Source organism: Sciurus vulgaris (genome assembly GCF_902686455.1).
Source record: "Sciurus vulgaris genome assembly, chromosome: 15".
Classification (NCBI taxonomy): Eukaryota; Metazoa; Chordata; class Mammalia; order Rodentia; family Sciuridae; genus Sciurus; species Sciurus vulgaris.
In genome coordinates this window covers 90,245,216-90,259,767 of record NC_136476.1, presented here as the reverse complement: position 1 = coordinate 90,259,767, position 14,552 = coordinate 90,245,216, and the positions used below count along the sequence as shown (strand labels likewise).

General features: G+C 60.2%; 3 protein-coding genes across 3 annotated transcripts; 2 read left to right on the top strand and 1 right to left on the bottom strand.

Moving 5' to 3' along the window:
- Positions 1-135: 135 nt before the first annotated feature.
- TMEM203 (transmembrane protein 203) lies at positions 136-1,523 on the top strand. The gene has a single exon (XM_079112877.1). It carries the CDS (start codon positions 273-275, stop codon positions 681-683), a length of 411 nt encoding a protein of 136 aa, XP_078969003.1. The 5' UTR covers positions 136-272; the 3' UTR covers positions 684-1,523.
- A 2,342-nt stretch (positions 1,524-3,865) lies between these two features.
- On the top strand, positions 3,866-11,764 carry TPRN (taperin). The gene is made up of 4 exons (XM_079112771.1): positions 3,866-5,754; positions 10,623-10,860; positions 10,954-11,060; positions 11,177-11,764. Exons 1-4 carry the CDS (start codon positions 3,952-3,954, stop codon positions 11,237-11,239), a joined length of 2,211 nt encoding a protein of 736 aa, XP_078968897.1. The 5' UTR covers positions 3,866-3,951; the 3' UTR covers positions 11,240-11,764.
- A 1,328-nt stretch (positions 11,765-13,092) lies between these two features.
- On the bottom strand, positions 13,093-14,469 carry SSNA1 (SS nuclear autoantigen 1). The gene is made up of 3 exons (XM_079112881.1): positions 14,323-14,469; positions 13,947-14,146; positions 13,093-13,631 (listed from the first exon to the last, which is right to left on the bottom strand). The coding sequence occupies exons 1-3, from the start codon at positions 14,372-14,374 to the stop codon at positions 13,524-13,526; spliced, it is 360 nt and encodes a 119-aa protein (XP_078969007.1). The 5' UTR covers positions 14,375-14,469; the 3' UTR covers positions 13,093-13,523.
- Positions 14,470-14,552: the final 83 nt, after the last annotated feature.

Sequence of the window (14,552 nt, the reverse complement as noted above, 5' to 3'; positions counted from 1 at the left end):
GCTTCCGCCGTCGACCGGAAGTGACGCCATCGGCCCGCGCCGGCAGGGCATGGCGTCCGGGCGCGGCGGGCGTCCGCGATCGGCCAGTGCTGGGTCCCGGACCGTAGCCGGGGGATCGGCGGCGCTCCAGGGCTGGGGACCGGCGCAGGCGAGGCCGCTCGCTGCCTCCCGGTCGCAGCGGCGGCGGGCGGCGGCCGGGCCCGTGGGCATAAGAAGCGCGGCGCTGGGAGGGGCGCGCTCGGCCGGGCTCCGGCCAGCGCTCGGCCGGCGGGATGCTCTTCTCCTTGCGGGAGCTGGTTCAGTGGCTGGGCTTCGCCACCTTCGAGATCTTCGTGCACCTGCTGGCCCTGTTGGTGTTCTCCGTGCTTCTGGCACTGAGAGTGGACGGCCTAGCCCCGGGCCTCTCCTGGTGGAACGTGTTCGTGCCCTTCTTTGCAGCTGACGGACTCAGCACCTACTTTACCACTATCGTGTCCGTGCGCCTCTTCCAAGATGGGGAGAAACGGCTGGCAGTGCTGCGTCTCTTCTGGGTTCTTACGGTCCTTAGCCTCAAGTTCGTCTTTGAGATGCTGCTGTGCCAGAAGCTGGTGGAGCAGACAAGAGAGCTCTGGTTTGGCCTGATCGCATCTCCGGTCTTCATTCTCCTGCAGCTGCTCATGATCCGTGCCTGTCGCGTCAACTAGTCTCTCAGGGATTGGAGAAGGAGAGCTGCACAACTGAACTGCTGGCCTTCTGGCTGAGGCCCTACTTGCATCACGCTGGAGAAAAGATCCTGGTCTGAAGGCAGGGTCTGTGCCCAGCTGAATGTCCACTTTTCTCAATGCCAGTGATGTCTAACATTGTTTCTTCAGCAGGGTTAAAAAAGAGCAGCCTCCATCCTTGAACTGTATTTCCTGTTATTCATGCTTTGAGTAGCTCCTGAATTGAGATCCTAAAAAGGGATCCAGCCCAGGCAGCCCTGAACTCCTCTTACAGAAGGAAACCGCACATAAAGAAAATGCCCCATTGGGCTCTGAGTCTTCAGCATGGATCCTGGGGATGTACTTCTTTATGAAGGTGGCAAAACTGGACTAGGATTTTGTCCAGCCAGCAGCACTGACCGAAGAGCTCACAGATCCCCTGTGCCATGAGGGAGAATGACCCTTTCTTCATTCCAGGTCCGGCAGAGGCAGAAGAATGCTTAATAAGAGCATGATTAGGACCCTGTCTGGATATCTGCTGCCTGAAAAGCACTCTACTAGCAAGTCATAGCTCGGCTTCCTATTCCAGTAGACTGCGATTTCAGGCCTTTCCCACCACCTTGTGGCCAGCATCATTAGTGCATCTGAGACAGATTTAGGCCTTCCTAAGGGACCAAAGGGAAACAGGTGCTCTGATGCTCATGGCATGGAGACCGACTTTTGGGGGCTTGTGAGCAGCCCAGGTTTGTTGGCCTGAAGTCTTTGGTTTGATGCCAGTTAGGTGCCAAATGAGAACATTTGCTGAAATGAAAATAAAATAAGAGAATGTTTTCCTGAAATGAATATTGTCACCATTTCTCTGTTGAATAAGACAAATGCCAAGATGCTCCCTGCTACGTGGAGTAACTGTTTGCAGAGTTGAGGTTGTAGGTAGACCAGAAAGTGTGGTGGTGGGACTACTTGGAAAATAGGAACTGAGCAACTCTGCACTGCAGGAGAAAGGCAGTGGTCCAGCCCAGAGTCAAGGACTTGCTGAATAGTTTGTGTGACACCAGAGCCCTTGACTTCTTGCCAATGGCTTGGTTGTTATTGGGTCTCACTGGGGACCTGTAGAGCAGGGATGGCACCCAATGGCCCAAGACTATTTTTTTTACTTGATACTGCGGATTGAACCTGGGGACACTTAACCACTGAGCTACATCCCCAGCCTTTTAATTTTTTTATCTTGAAACAAGGTCACACTTAATCCCTGTACAAAAACAAACTCCAAAATAACAGCAAAGATAAATGTGTGACAGAGAGCAAACGTGTCTCAATCTCATCATTTTAGCCTTTTGGGCCAGGTGGTCTTTGTTGAGGGTGTAGGAGGGACTATCTTCAGTGTGTAGGAGGTTCAGCATCATCTCTGGCCTCTACTAAACTGGATGCTAGCAGACTCCTTCACTTGTGACACCCAAAAGTTTAGCCTGACATTGGTAAGTCCTCTGGGGGACAGAACTGTTTCTGTTGAGACCCACTGGGCTAAAACACTGTCTGGCCTTTTACAGAACAGGCCTGCTGACTGCTGCTCCAACACAGCAGCTTGGCCAACAGTGAGCTTCATATACCCCTTGCCTGGGAGGGATGGGAGGGGTGCTTGGTCATGTTAGCTTTTACAGTACCTGAGTTGGAGACGATGTGTACAGTTCGTCTCACAGCTACCAACATTGGCATGACTTTTGTCAAAGACAGATACAAGCTGAACCTTGGGCAGTTTTCCTTGTAAGGTTATTTATTTTTAGAATCTGTGTTTTGTGTGCTCCTCTTTTATTTTGGTAATTTGGAATTGGCAGCCTGTTGCTGCAGAAGTGATGAGCCTGAAGCTTTGGAAAGATGATTTGAAAAGCATCTGGAAGACTGAAATCCAGTTTTTCTCCAGCTTAATGGAGCAGTTGAGAAGGTGAGGCAGAGTTATGGTGGTGGCAGCTGCAGACTGTCAGGGGGCCCAGAACCTGAGAAGTGACCCTCAGACCAAAGGTCTCTGTCTTTGCAGAGACATAGTTGCTGCTGGAGAGAGTCCCTGAAAGGTAAGTGGAATGGAAGTCAATGATATTTGTACTGAGACCACTGCTAACTGCAGGACAGGTGAAGGACAGACTGTCACTTCTCTGTGCTCCCCAACTTCCCCTTCTCATTGGCTCCAAGCAATCTCTCTACTGTATCTGGGCTGGAAGGAATATAGTGGGCACTTTGCTGTTCTCCCCAGAGAAGAAACCTTGGGTATCCCCAAGAAGTCAGCTCCAAGGCTGTGCCCTCGGTGTTAATGGCACCTCCACCCAGCCTTGGGGGAGGGAAGTTAAACAGATAAAAGGAATCGTTGAGGTGTGACAGCAGGGGCTGCTGGTGGCCTGGGACTGCTGACTTTTTTGATTTTCTGCATGGGAGAGCTGTTAAAGTGTGCAGGGCCCTGCAGGCCTGCTTGTGTGTGGGAGCAAGTATGCTTCCCTGGTGCTTCCTCCAAGATAGGTCCTACTGCAGTAGGTACTGGGAAGGACCACTGATGATAAGAGGTTCACACACTTGTCTGAGCAATGCAATCTTGAGAACCTGCAAAACCCAGGGTTCCAGAGAAACCCATTCCTTAGGCTTGGGGGGCGCTCAGACGTGGCACCTACTTCTTCCAGGGGACCTCGGCTGAGGGTCCACTGTTGGGGGACACTCAATGTTAATAGCACTCCCCACCTAGGTCATGAGGTCGGAGGCCTGTGTAGTAACCTGCACCCTTGTCCTCCCGGGTGCTGACAGCTCCCTCGCTGCGCCCTCAGTGAAGGGAACTTGCAGGCTGGGTGCTGGTGCGAGGAGGAAGTCCAGGCTCAGCCAAGGTCACCCGCAGCGCTGGCCTGGGGTCCGCTCGGGGGCGCTCCAGGCCCCGGCCCTCCGGCCCGCCCGGGGCCCCTGGAACCCAGGGCGCAGAGGCGGAAGTGGGGGCCACCAGGATGAAGTGCGAGGACCGGGGGCGTGTCCGGGGTTCTTCCCCAACAGGGGCTGGCCGGCGCCAGGCGTAGTCCAATGAGACATCTGGAGGGCGGTCCAGGCGAGCGTCCTTCATGAGACAAGGCCGCCGATCTCCCCTGCCATAGGTGGGGCAGTGCGACGCGGGGCGGGTCCGAGCACGCTCGCCCAATGGGCAGCGGCGGGGCATGGGCGTGGCGCCAAAGGCCGGCGCGCCCCAGTGCCCGGCGCCTCTGGCCGGGGCAGTCCGCCCAGTCTCGTCCGCGGCCGCGTTCATAGCATGGCCGGCCTTGGGCGGCCGGGCCCGGGGCCGCGCGCCGCGATGCCCGCCTGGAAGCGGGAGATCCTGGAACGGAAGCGGGCCAAGTTGGCCGCCCTGGGCGCCGGCGCGGGGCACGGTGCTGCGCCCGCGGGGCCGGACGAGTGCTTGGTGCTGGCGGAGAGCCTGGGTCCTCTGCGCGAGAACCCGTTCATGCGGCTCGAGTCGGAGCGGCGGCGCGGGGCGCGGCCGGCGCAGCAGCTGCTGGAGCTGTACCGCCGTGTGCCCGGAGTGCGCACCATCCGCGCGGACAACATCCTCATCATCGAGTCGGCGCCCAGCTTCCCGCCCGCCGCGCCGCCCGCCGCCGGCATCCGCGCCGCCGAGGTGCTGGTGTTCGAGGCGCCGCCGCCGGGCCGAGTCAGCCGCCTGCTGGAGAAGTTCGACCCACCGGCCGCGCCCCGCCGCCGCGGGAGCCCCGAGCGCGCCCGCCCCGCAGCGTCCGCTACCCCCGCCCGCCCTGCGCCCCCTGCTCCGCTGGCGCCCCCGGCTCCGCACGCGGGCCAGCGCACCGCCTGTTGCGAGCCCGGGCGCCTCGGTGGCGGGGCCGGACCCGTGACCCGGCGTAGCGACTTCCTGAAGAAGACCGGCAACAACTCCTTCACCGTCCATCCCCGAGGCCTGTCCGGCGGCGCGGGCACTCGCTCACTCTCCAACGGGCCCGCGGACCCCGAGCTCCGGGGCGACCCTGCCAACGGGCTCACAGCCTCCCCACCTGCGCCCGGCGAGTGGAAGCCAAAGGTGGAGTCGGGGGAGCCCTCCCTCCACCCGCCCCCTAGCCCTGGGACACCGAGTGCCACTCCAGCTGTGCCCCCTGCCTTTCGCGTGCCCAGCCGCGCCAGTGCCACTTCCACTCCCAGCCAGCGCCTGAGAGTCTCTGCTGCCACCAGCGCCAATGACTCTTTCGAGATAAGGCCAGCCCCCAAGCCAGACATGAAGACCATTCCTTTGGGGGACCTCCAGGCACGAGCCCTGGCTAGCCTCCGTGTGAACTCCCGTAACTCCTTCCTGTTCATCCCCAGGCGCAAGGCTGGGATTCCTCTTACCCCGGGGGAGCAGTTGGTGGGGCTGCCAAAGCGAGAGACGGGCTGGGCCTCCCAGAGCTCCGCACCCCTAGCCCAGCCGGTATCTGGCGGGGATGGTGTGCCTGCCCTCCCAAGGAGTCCCTCTAGGGTTGAGGTAAAGTGTGCAGCGGAGGAGGGGAGCTGTCCCAGGCCAGCCACCACCCTCACAGACAGGGCCATGAGGTGGCAGAGGCCATCCTCTCCCCCTCCATGCCTACCAGCCACTGCTGAGGCAGAACCTGCTGAGCGCTTGGGGATTCCCAGCTGCGCCAAGGACTGTGGGGAGCATTCAAAGCCAGGACTGCCCATCACCTTCATTGATGAGGTGGACTCGGAGGAGGAGGCTCCCCAAGAAGCCAAACTACCCTGCTCAGGGGTCGAGGTGCCTCTCCAGTACCACCTACACCGTGCCAGGCCTGAGCACTCCTCAGAGGTCCAGCACCGAGGCAGCAACACGTTCACAGTGGTGCCCAAGAGAAAGACAGGGGCCCTGCAGGCGCCATGTTTGGATCCAGCCAACGGGGAGTCCCAGCCACAGCAGGCTGAGGAAGAGGAGGCTGGCAACCTCTCAGGACCCTGTGCTGCCCTGGGTACCACATTGAAGAAGCGCTACCCTACTGTGCATGAGATTGAGGTGATTGGTGGCTACCTGGCCCTGCAGAAGTCCTGCCTCTCCAAGGCTGGTTCTTCAAGAAAGAAGGTCAGTGGTGGGGGCAGGGCTGCCTCTTAGGAGAAGAGAGTGAAGGACAGGGAGCTATAGGTTAAGTGTGAGCCCAGTTTCTAGGACACCTGATCTGGTGGGGCAAGGCTTCTATGCAGACTAGAGGAGAGCTGGGGCTGGGGCTAGGTCCAGGGTCCCTGTAGAGTTCTGAGGTCCACTGGACTTGCTATGTACTTTGCAGAGCAGAATGGGTGGGCAGCCAGCTAGTGCAGAGCCTCCTGACAGTTCTTGTGGCACCATCTGAAATTGGCTGGGCAGGCCTGTCCCATTGTGGGTCCAGCTGAGCCTTGTTGGCTCTGCCCTGGCCTTAGCTTTGAAAGGTAGCCTGATATGGTCCTGTGTATCTGGGTCCTGCACAGCTGGCCAGGACCAGACATAGAATAGAAGGCAATGATGTCAGTGCAGCCAGATTCCTCCCTTGAGGGTGCCATAGGAGCACAGCCCATGAGCGAGTAGCGGTGGCTCTCGGCTCCCCAAAGGCATATGGCCCAAAGCTTGGCAGACCCTGGCTTTGTGCATGAGTGGATTGAACACTGAGGATGTGTGCCAGGCCTGGCCAGGAGTGGCCTGGTCAGGAAACCCAAGTGCAGCCCTGCTGGAGGCTCACAGCAGGCCAGCCAGGTGAGCCTCACTCCTGGCTAGCTCTAGCCAGTGGTCTGGAACCCTCTAGGCACAAGGAGAGCGTTCCTCAGATTCTTCCTGGTCATTCCTGGCCAGTGTGTGTCCCCTAGGGCAAATTCCAAATCCTGCTGCCTGAGTCTGTCAGCTATAGGAGTCCAGTGTGTTCTGCTGTTGCTGGGACCAGCCTGGGTGTGTCTTCCCCTGTTGCTGGGAGGAGCCTGCAGCCCCACCCCGGAGTGCCCCTGGTGTCTTCCCCTCCCACCTCTCCCCCACCTGGGTCCCTGGGACCGAATGCCACTTGCCCACTCTGTCTTCCTGCCCCTGGGGTTGGCCTCACCATCATTCCTCCTGCAGTCCCCATCTGCTGGGTCGGAAATCCATAATGATCTCCCCGGCGGTTCCAAGACAGGGGGCTTGGGGCTGTGGCACTGGAGTGCCGAGGGGCTCTGCCCTACTCCTGCCCTGCTCTGTGCCCTTGAGGGGAGGCTGAGCTCCAGTCGCCGCTCCGACCTCCATCCCTGTCTCTCCCTCCCTCCCTGCTTCCTGACTGGACCTTGCTGCTCTGTCAGGTGGCCCCTCCCCAGGCTCGCCCCAGAAATAGAAAGGATGACAGTGTGCTCATGTCGCTGAAGAGATAGGCTCCGGGGGTCATGGGTCAGGGAGCTCCTGGGGCAGGAGCGGAGTCTGGGTTCCTGTTTCCAGAGCCCTGCTCCTAAGTAGAGTTGCCTGTCCACCTTGAGCCAGGCCTCTTCCTGGGACTTGGGGGGAGCTGCCAGAGCATGGCCATCCTGCCTCCAGCCAGCAACAGAACCATGGGCCACTGGTAGCCGAGCTGGAGTGAGAAGGGCAGGGCAGAAGGAAGGAGGGCAGGGGGGCTGACTGAGAAGCAGTCTGTGCCAGCTGGAGGCGCTGGGGGTCCAGATGGATGGCACCAGGCATGCTCAAGCAGGCTGGCCAGAGCCCTGCCTGAGCCGTACCACCTGCTGGTGGACATCCTGCCCGCACCCACACCAGCTGCCTTGCCCAGCAAGAGCCGGGAGGCCTGTTGGCAAAGGACAGGTCACACCCAGCCTTTGAGAATACTCTGCCTTTTCCTTGGCATCCCTCCTGCTTGTGGCCCCTGGGCCATAAGCACCCCAATGGGTGGGGGACCAGACTCCAGGCTACTTCTGCAGGCCCCCGGCTTCTCCAGCCAGCCTAGGTCAGGCACTTGCCTGCTGCCCCCTGGACACAGCCCAGAGGACCTTGTGCAGACTGTTCACTGTGGTGCTCTCTGGCTGAGTGGCTCTGGGGCGGTAGTGGGAAGTGCTGGTGACCTTCCCAGGGTGCAGGTGAGGGGCAGCTCGTCAGGGACTGCTGGCAGCAGGGCTCATGGGGGAGCCTGCCTCTGGCTGACAGCCCAGGGTGTCATGCCCTCACCCAACTCCAGAGGCCCCAGACCTGCTCTGAATGGTGGGGTGCCTCCTCTGGCCTGTGCCCCATAGGGCCTGCCTGGCAGGAGCACATTTCCACTCTGGTCATTTGTTGGCAGAGTGGACAGATGCCTTGTCTCTCCCTCCTTCTGCAGCCGGCCAGTCGGGGCAGACTGCTGCTGCCCACTCAGCTGTTTCCCTGGAGGGTGCCCCCAAGGGAATGGACGCTGTGGGCCTCTCCTCTCTGGAGTGCCACCTGGCCTGGCTCCTACCTGTCTGGCTGCTGCTTCCCCTCCCCACCTCCTGGTCCTCCCAGAGCGCAGGCCTTGACAGCGCAGGCCTGCCACCCTCACCTCCGTTAACCTCCACCCCAACTCCCGTGGCTCAGCTGAGGCCCTTGGCCTCACTCCCAGCAGACACCATGGTGCGGCTTCCCACACCCTCTTCCCTGAGCCACCCCCTCCCAGCTTGGAATGCTGAGCCTGGTGGGTACCCTCCCTCCCGACAGGACCCTGGCTGAGTCTTCTCCTTCCAGTTCCCCACTCCCACTTCCCACGGGCGCCCCCTTGGTGATCTTTCTGGAGCCAGGAACCCCAGGACCTGCTCCAGACAGCTTCCCCACTGGTGGAGGAGCTGCCCTGTGCTAGAGGCCAAAGGTGCCTCAGGGAATAAGCAGTTGTGGACATCCCAACTGGGCAGTCCTGGTCCTTGGTCCTGTCACCCATGGGAACTTTGGCTGGAGGCTGTCAGGAGGGCAGGGCCAAGCTGAATGCACACTTCCACCAGGCAGGTTAAGTCCAGCTCGCTGGCCCTCAGTCCAGTGTGGACGCCTTTCAGTAATTCAAGCTGGGCGTGCATGGGCCGGGTGGGTGGAGGGAGAACAAAGGCGCCCTGTGAACACCCAGAGGCTCCTCTACCACCTGCCTGCCGTGCTGGGTGTGACGGGCAAAGTCCCTAGGCCAGTGACCAGGTATATGCAGTGCCAGCCCTGGCCACACCCTCACACCCATCCTGGCAGCCCAGGCTCTGGAGACTGTGCCCCACTCCCCAGCTGCATGAGTCATGGGGTGTCTTGTGACCCACTGACCTGTGTTCTAAGGGGGAGAGAGGGCTGGGCGGCCCATACAGCACTGGCCCAGTAGAGAAGACAGGGGAGGCAAGATGTGACTGGGACCCTGGGTCCCAGCTGGGACTGATGGGCCTGTGAGCACCTCCCCCTCTGCCCAGCCAGGCTGTGCCAGGCTCGGTGCCCGGCTCGGTGCCCACGTGCATCCAGCCCCCAGGCCTCTCTGGGAGAAGCCAGTCATGCGGACTAACGAGGGCTCACTAATCCAGCTGGGCCCTGGCAGCTAGTCCTTCCTGTGTTCTCAGTGGTGGGGGATGGGTCAGGGTCAGCAGGGAGAGTTCCATATATCCAGGGGCCACTGGGAGCCCAGTTTACTGTGGGGCCTGGGGCAGGAGGCCAGTTTCATTCTGCCTTGGGCCCCTCCTTAAGTATCTGTCCTGGAAGACTGGTCCATGAAGGCCAGGTGACACTGTCCCCAAGTTGAGTGGCAGTGGGTAGATGTCTGTGATGTCTGGTGGCTACCCCACTGTTATGGCCTTGTCCCTGCCCCAGCTCTGATGGGACCACAGCTGGAGGACTGGATGGGCTTGCTAGAGGGCAGGGTGGGGTGAGGGACAGCATGTCTTCACCTGACAGCAGAGGTCATCCTCCAGTTCTGCCGGACCCAGGTGGTCTTCCCCTCTGCTCATCTCCCTGACCACTCATCAGGCTGTGCAGATAGCCAGGCCGTGGAGGGCTTTTAGTGGGAGTGGGATTTGGTGATGCATTGCTCTGCAGGGCTCTGTGTGAGCCGGTAGAGCTGAGGCAGTCACCCCTGCTCAGCTCTGGAGGGCCAGGGTGACCGAGGTTGTGAGTGCAGCTGTCAGGGTGGAGGCAGAAGTGTGTGCCTTCATCCCTGGAGGCCTCCTCGCCTCCAGCCCCTGGTGGGCCATGTGCATGCCTTGTGGCCTGTACCTGGTCCCTCTGCCATCCTGTGCCTCAGCCCTCCTGCCAGGCCACTGTCCCATCCTGCTGTGCCTGGGCTGCCCTGGTTCTGTGCCTGGGGCCCTTCCTGCCTCCTGCTCCTTCCAGGGGAGGTGGGGGAACTTGAGCTGGCTAGTGGTGTCTTGTGCCCAGGAGTTTAATATTTCGAGCCCCAGCTGGGCTGTTCCCATCTGCTGCAGGCTGTTACCTGCTCATATTCATTACGGTCTAGTCAGGCGCAGGCCAACCACAGCTGAGCAGGCCTGGGGAAGCTGAGTCACCCCAGCACAGCCGTACCCAGTGGGAGAAGGGGAGGATCCTGACCAGTGGTTCATAGCCCTCTGCCCTCAGAACCAGAAGCCCAGTTTGGGCTCTGAGACCACTGGAAGTGGGGATAATTTTCTCAGGTGTGAAATTCTGGAGCCTATGGGGTGGTCAGTAGGGTGGGAGTTGGAGGCCACTGGAACCCCAGGCTTTACAGAAGCATGACCCCCACTTGGGCCTATAAAATGGGTGAGGAAAGGCTGTGAGGCCTTTACAGGTGCTGGACCTTCGTAGTGTGGTGGTCAGTGGTCAGCAGGACTATCCAGGATTTTCCAGGTGCCCAGCCAGCCAGGATATGAACTTGGCTTTAGGAGCTGCTGGGGGACAAGGTTAGGAGCTGCATGAGGCCTTTGGCTCCAGGTGAAGGGCCCTTCCCATGGGCTCAGAGCCTGCAGAAGGCTGATGGGCACTCAGCATCCCTGGGTGGAGGGGCTCTTGCCAGACATGTTTCTTACTCCCAGATGAAGATCTCCTTCAATGACAAGAGCCTGCAGACTACATTTGAGTACCCCTCGGAGAGCTCCCTGGTGCAGGAGGAAAAGGTGGAGGCTGAAGAGGAGGAGGAGGAGGAAGGAGAGGAGGGGGAAGAGGAAGAGGAGAGGCTTGGCTCAGAGAAGCCCTTTGCCCTCTTCCTGCCCCGTGCCACATTTGTGAGCAGCGTGGGACCTGAGAGCCCCCGGCTGCCAGATGGCAGCTCAGGTGAGCGTCCTGGGATGGGCACCTGGGAGGGGTGGCACCTGGGCCACACATTCATATGTCTGTGTGCCCATGCATATGCTCCTTGGTCCACAGGCCTGTCCAGCTATACTCCAAAGCACTCCATGGCCTTCAGCAAGTGGCAGGAGCAGACGCTGGTGCAGGCTCCAAGGGAGGCAGAGCCCCCACCCAAGGAGGTCATGGTGAGCTGGCATAGCAGGGGTACATATCCACAGTACCAAGAGCTATCTAGCTGGGGACAGGGGCGGGCTGTTACCTAGACAAATGCTATTGGCTTCGTTCTGTCCTTTCTCTTCAGCTCACACCCGCCAGTCAGAATGACCTCTCCGACTTCCGCAGTGAGCCTGCCCTCTATTTCTGACACCTGCGCTGTCAGGACGGCCAAGGCTGAGTCCCAGCTGTGACCCTGGGAGCCAGACCGTGCCCAGGAGCCCTGCCCTGACTTTGCACTGGTTGCCTCTTGGCCCTGCTCCACCACCCCTTCCTTCCTGTGGCCTCAGAGCCATGCTGGCTCCAGAAGCATCTGGGGCTTCTCCCACTGTTGGGGCCAAGTCTATCTGGGTTTCATCCTGGATTTGGGGACTTCAAGGAAGAACAGAAGTGGGGGACTTCCTTTGCGGAGGGTGGGGGCCTGAGCAGATTCCGTTCCAGGCTGCCCTGTGTCCCATCTCCAAGGCCACCTCCTCCCTGCTGCCGTGCCGTGCCTGGTAGCTAGTGGGCACCTCTGGGGTCAGGGGCTGTCCCAGCTGCTGTCCTTTGCAGGATTCCTAGCCCCTTGCCCTCAGCTCACATTCCTACCATTGTGGAGCTAGGCCCACCCTCTGACAGATGTCAGATCTTTTCTTGTCTCTGATGTCGGACTCAATAAACAGCACTGGATAAGGCCGCCTTCTGTTTCTCCTGCTTATTCCCCAGCCTGAGACTGGGTAAAGGGCCAGCTTGAGGCAAGGAGGTTGGGAGGTGGCTCTAGTGGCTCTCACCTTGAGGTCCTGCTGGTCCCGGCTCTTATCCACCACAGCTATTATACTGCTTCCCCCTTTCCCAGCCTTCCAGAGCCTACAGTGGGAAGCAGCAGTTAGGTCTGGGGTCTGGAACTCATCGAAATCTAGACCTAGGGGTCAGACTCTTAAGTAGGAGGGTGAGTGTATTCCAGCTGTTAGGTCTGCAGTGGCTTTGTGAGAGGCCAAGAGCCTGGGAGGGTTCCAAGGCAGGGCAGAGTGGGAGGTGCAGGAGTGGGGGGTGTGTGTGTGTGTGTGTGTGAAAGAAGTCTCCTGTTTGCTTTGGAAGCTCCCTGACCTACAACAGCCTACAACAAGAACCTGGCAGCAGACAGTTTTGGAAATGCCAGGGAGAGACAGGGTTGCCTGCTTGGGAGCAGCCCCAGCTGGGTTTTGACATGCTCTCAGGTGCCTGGGCAGCTGCAGTACAGCTGGGGTTGTCTACAGCCTACAGGCAAAGCTACTCGGGCATCAAATATAAGTATTTCACCCTGGAGAGCTGAACCCAAGATCAGAGATGCTGTCCAACCAGGGTCTGAATAGAGAGTATTTGTTTGGTTCCCAGGAGGGGTAGACCCAATTTCCTCTGGACCCTCATGACCAACACAGGCTTCCAAACCAACCCAGCTCCTGGGCAGCTGGGCCTTGTTTGCTCATAGCTGCAAGGACCCCAAGGAGGCCAACAGAGCTGGGCCCAGGGTGCCTAGAAGGATAGAAGTGAGCAACGACTGGTGTGTGGCCAGGGAAGAACACCAGGCCCTGCCCGTAGCAGTGGTGCACTGAGCCAAGCAGAACTTGACATGAGGAATGGACATGGGGTGTGAAGTCCCCCTAGTCCCTGCTGAGCAGGACTGAGGCTTACAGTGGCTGGTATGGGTACTTGGTATGGGTAGTCACCAGCTATTTCTGGTCCAGGCTCTTTGCTTGGCAATAGGGCTTGGCCCTATAGCCCTCATAGGACAGTGGGCTGCATGCTAGACCCAGGGGACAGGATCTGCAGTTCTGCTGGGAGGGCTGAGAGCTGGGGCTGGCCTGGGCAGGGTGGGCACTGTGAGCTCTGTGTCCCTGAGAACAGAGGAACAGTCACAGGGAAAGCTACTGCAGGCACCCCCTTCCCCACAAGGAGGGGCCATCACAGCTGGGCAACATTGTGCTCTGGTTCTGCAGGTGTCTGGCAGCCCATGCTCTAGACAGACAGCAGAGTGGTACAGATATGTAGAAAAACAGCCTTTATTGACAGTTTGAGTTCTGGGGTGAGGGAAGCCCTTTTCCCCACTTGTCTGTCCTGGTACCCTGCTGACTGAGAAGGGACAAAGGAAGGGCCTCTCCCAGTGCTCAAACTAGAACCAGGATCTTTTTAGCAGCCCAAGGGAACATGGGGCCCTCAAAAGAGAGGCCCCTTGCAGAGCTTACCTGGAGTCCAACATCCCCATAGCCCATATGAGTACAGAGGTAGGACCCCTCCCACCCTCTGTAGGCTGTGCCTAGGGTTTTTCTTGTCACCCTAGGCTGATAGAGGTTGGCAGCAGCCCCTCTGGGCTCCTGAAACAGTGAGAAGGCAGCTGCTGCCATGAAGAGGATGCTTTAAGACAGATGTGCTGAGGGGCTGAGTGGTCATGGGGCACAGCTGAAACAGGCCCCTGCCCATCAGCTGTCCTTGCCTCCACTGCTCTTCTGGTCTGAGGCTGTGGCCTTGGTCAGGTTCCCGGCTTCCCTTTTCAGAACACTGAGCAGAGTCTGTGAGCTCTCCAGAATCTGGAGCCAAAAAAGAAGGTTGCTGCTGCTTCTCCTGGCCAGAAGTCCCTCCACCCCAGCCCCCAACATGGGGTGTGGGACTCTGGGAAGGGCCCTCTTCCTTCCTAAGTCTGACCCACAACCCTTTCCTCCCACCCTGCAAAACCAGGCTGGGTCAGCTCTGGCCCATGTTGTGTGCTCTGCTTTTCACGTCAAGCAGAAAGCACCACGGGCCCCGCAGACAGCGCCACCGTCACGCCTGTAGCGGCCTCGGTTCCTGGCCTGTCCGCGCTGCCCCAGTCCGAGATGCCAGCAAGGGACGGCTAGGAGCCCCACCTTGAGGTAGGCGGCCTCCGTCTCCGCGATGGTCCGGTCGAACTCGTTGCGAGAGGCGATCTTGCGCGCCAGGTTCTCGTTGACGCGGGCCAGCTTCTCCGTCAGCTGCCTCACCTCGTTCTGCAGGCGCTGCTTCTCGTCCTCCTCCTGCTGGATCTGCCGGCACAGCTCCTCTCGCTTCTGACACAGCTCCTCGATGCCTGGGGAAGGCGGGGACGGCGCCGTGGGCCCGGGGCGCGGTCCACGGGGAGGCCCCTCCTCGCACCGCGCACGTCCCGGCGAGGCCCGGCGCGGGGCTCGCGCAGGCCGGTTCACGCGGCCCCCCGGAGCCCAGCCCCGCCCCGCGGCCCTCCGCCCCCCGCTCCCCGCCGCTCACACTTGACCAGCTCGTTGTTGTAGTTCTGCAGCGCCGCGCCCTGCTGGGTCATGGTCGGCACTGCGTCCCGCCGCTTCAACCGCCGCCTGCGCAGCGCCGCTCGCGCCTGCGCACGCCCTTCGGTAGCGCGCCGAGTGGCGTCATCGCCGTGCGCCTGGCGTGCGTTACGTCGGCGCACGGCGCCCGGCGCCACGTCATCGCCGCGTGCCGCGCAGGGCGGGTCAGGGAAC

Bases quoted from the DNA above. Each gene is read 5' to 3' on its own strand.
- TMEM203 (XM_079112877.1), top strand. From the start codon at position 273: ATGCTCTTCTCCTTGCGGGAGCTGGTTCAGTGGCTGGGCTTCGCCACC.
- TPRN (XM_079112771.1), top strand. From the start codon at position 3,952: ATGGCCGGCCTTGGGCGGCCGGGCCCGGGGCCGCGCGCCGCGATGCCC. The intron at 10,861-10,953 runs GTGAGCGTCCTG...CTTGGTCCACAG, and splicing joins GCTGCCAGATGGCAGCTCAG to GCCTGTCCAGCTATACTCCA. The intron at 11,061-11,176 runs GTGAGCTGGCAT...CTTTCTCTTCAG, and splicing joins CCCCACCCAAGGAGGTCATG to CTCACACCCGCCAGTCAGAA.
- SSNA1 (XM_079112881.1), bottom strand. From the start codon at position 14,374: ATGACCCAGCAGGGCGCGGCGCTGCAGAACTACAACAACGAGCTGGTC. The intron at 14,147-14,322 runs GTGAGCGGCGGG...CGCCTTCCCCAG, and splicing joins CAACAACGAGCTGGTCAAGT to GCATCGAGGAGCTGTGTCAG. The intron at 13,632-13,946 runs GTGGGGCTCCTA...TTTTGGCTCCAG, and splicing joins CGGAGGCCGCCTACCTCAAG to ATTCTGGAGAGCTCACAGAC.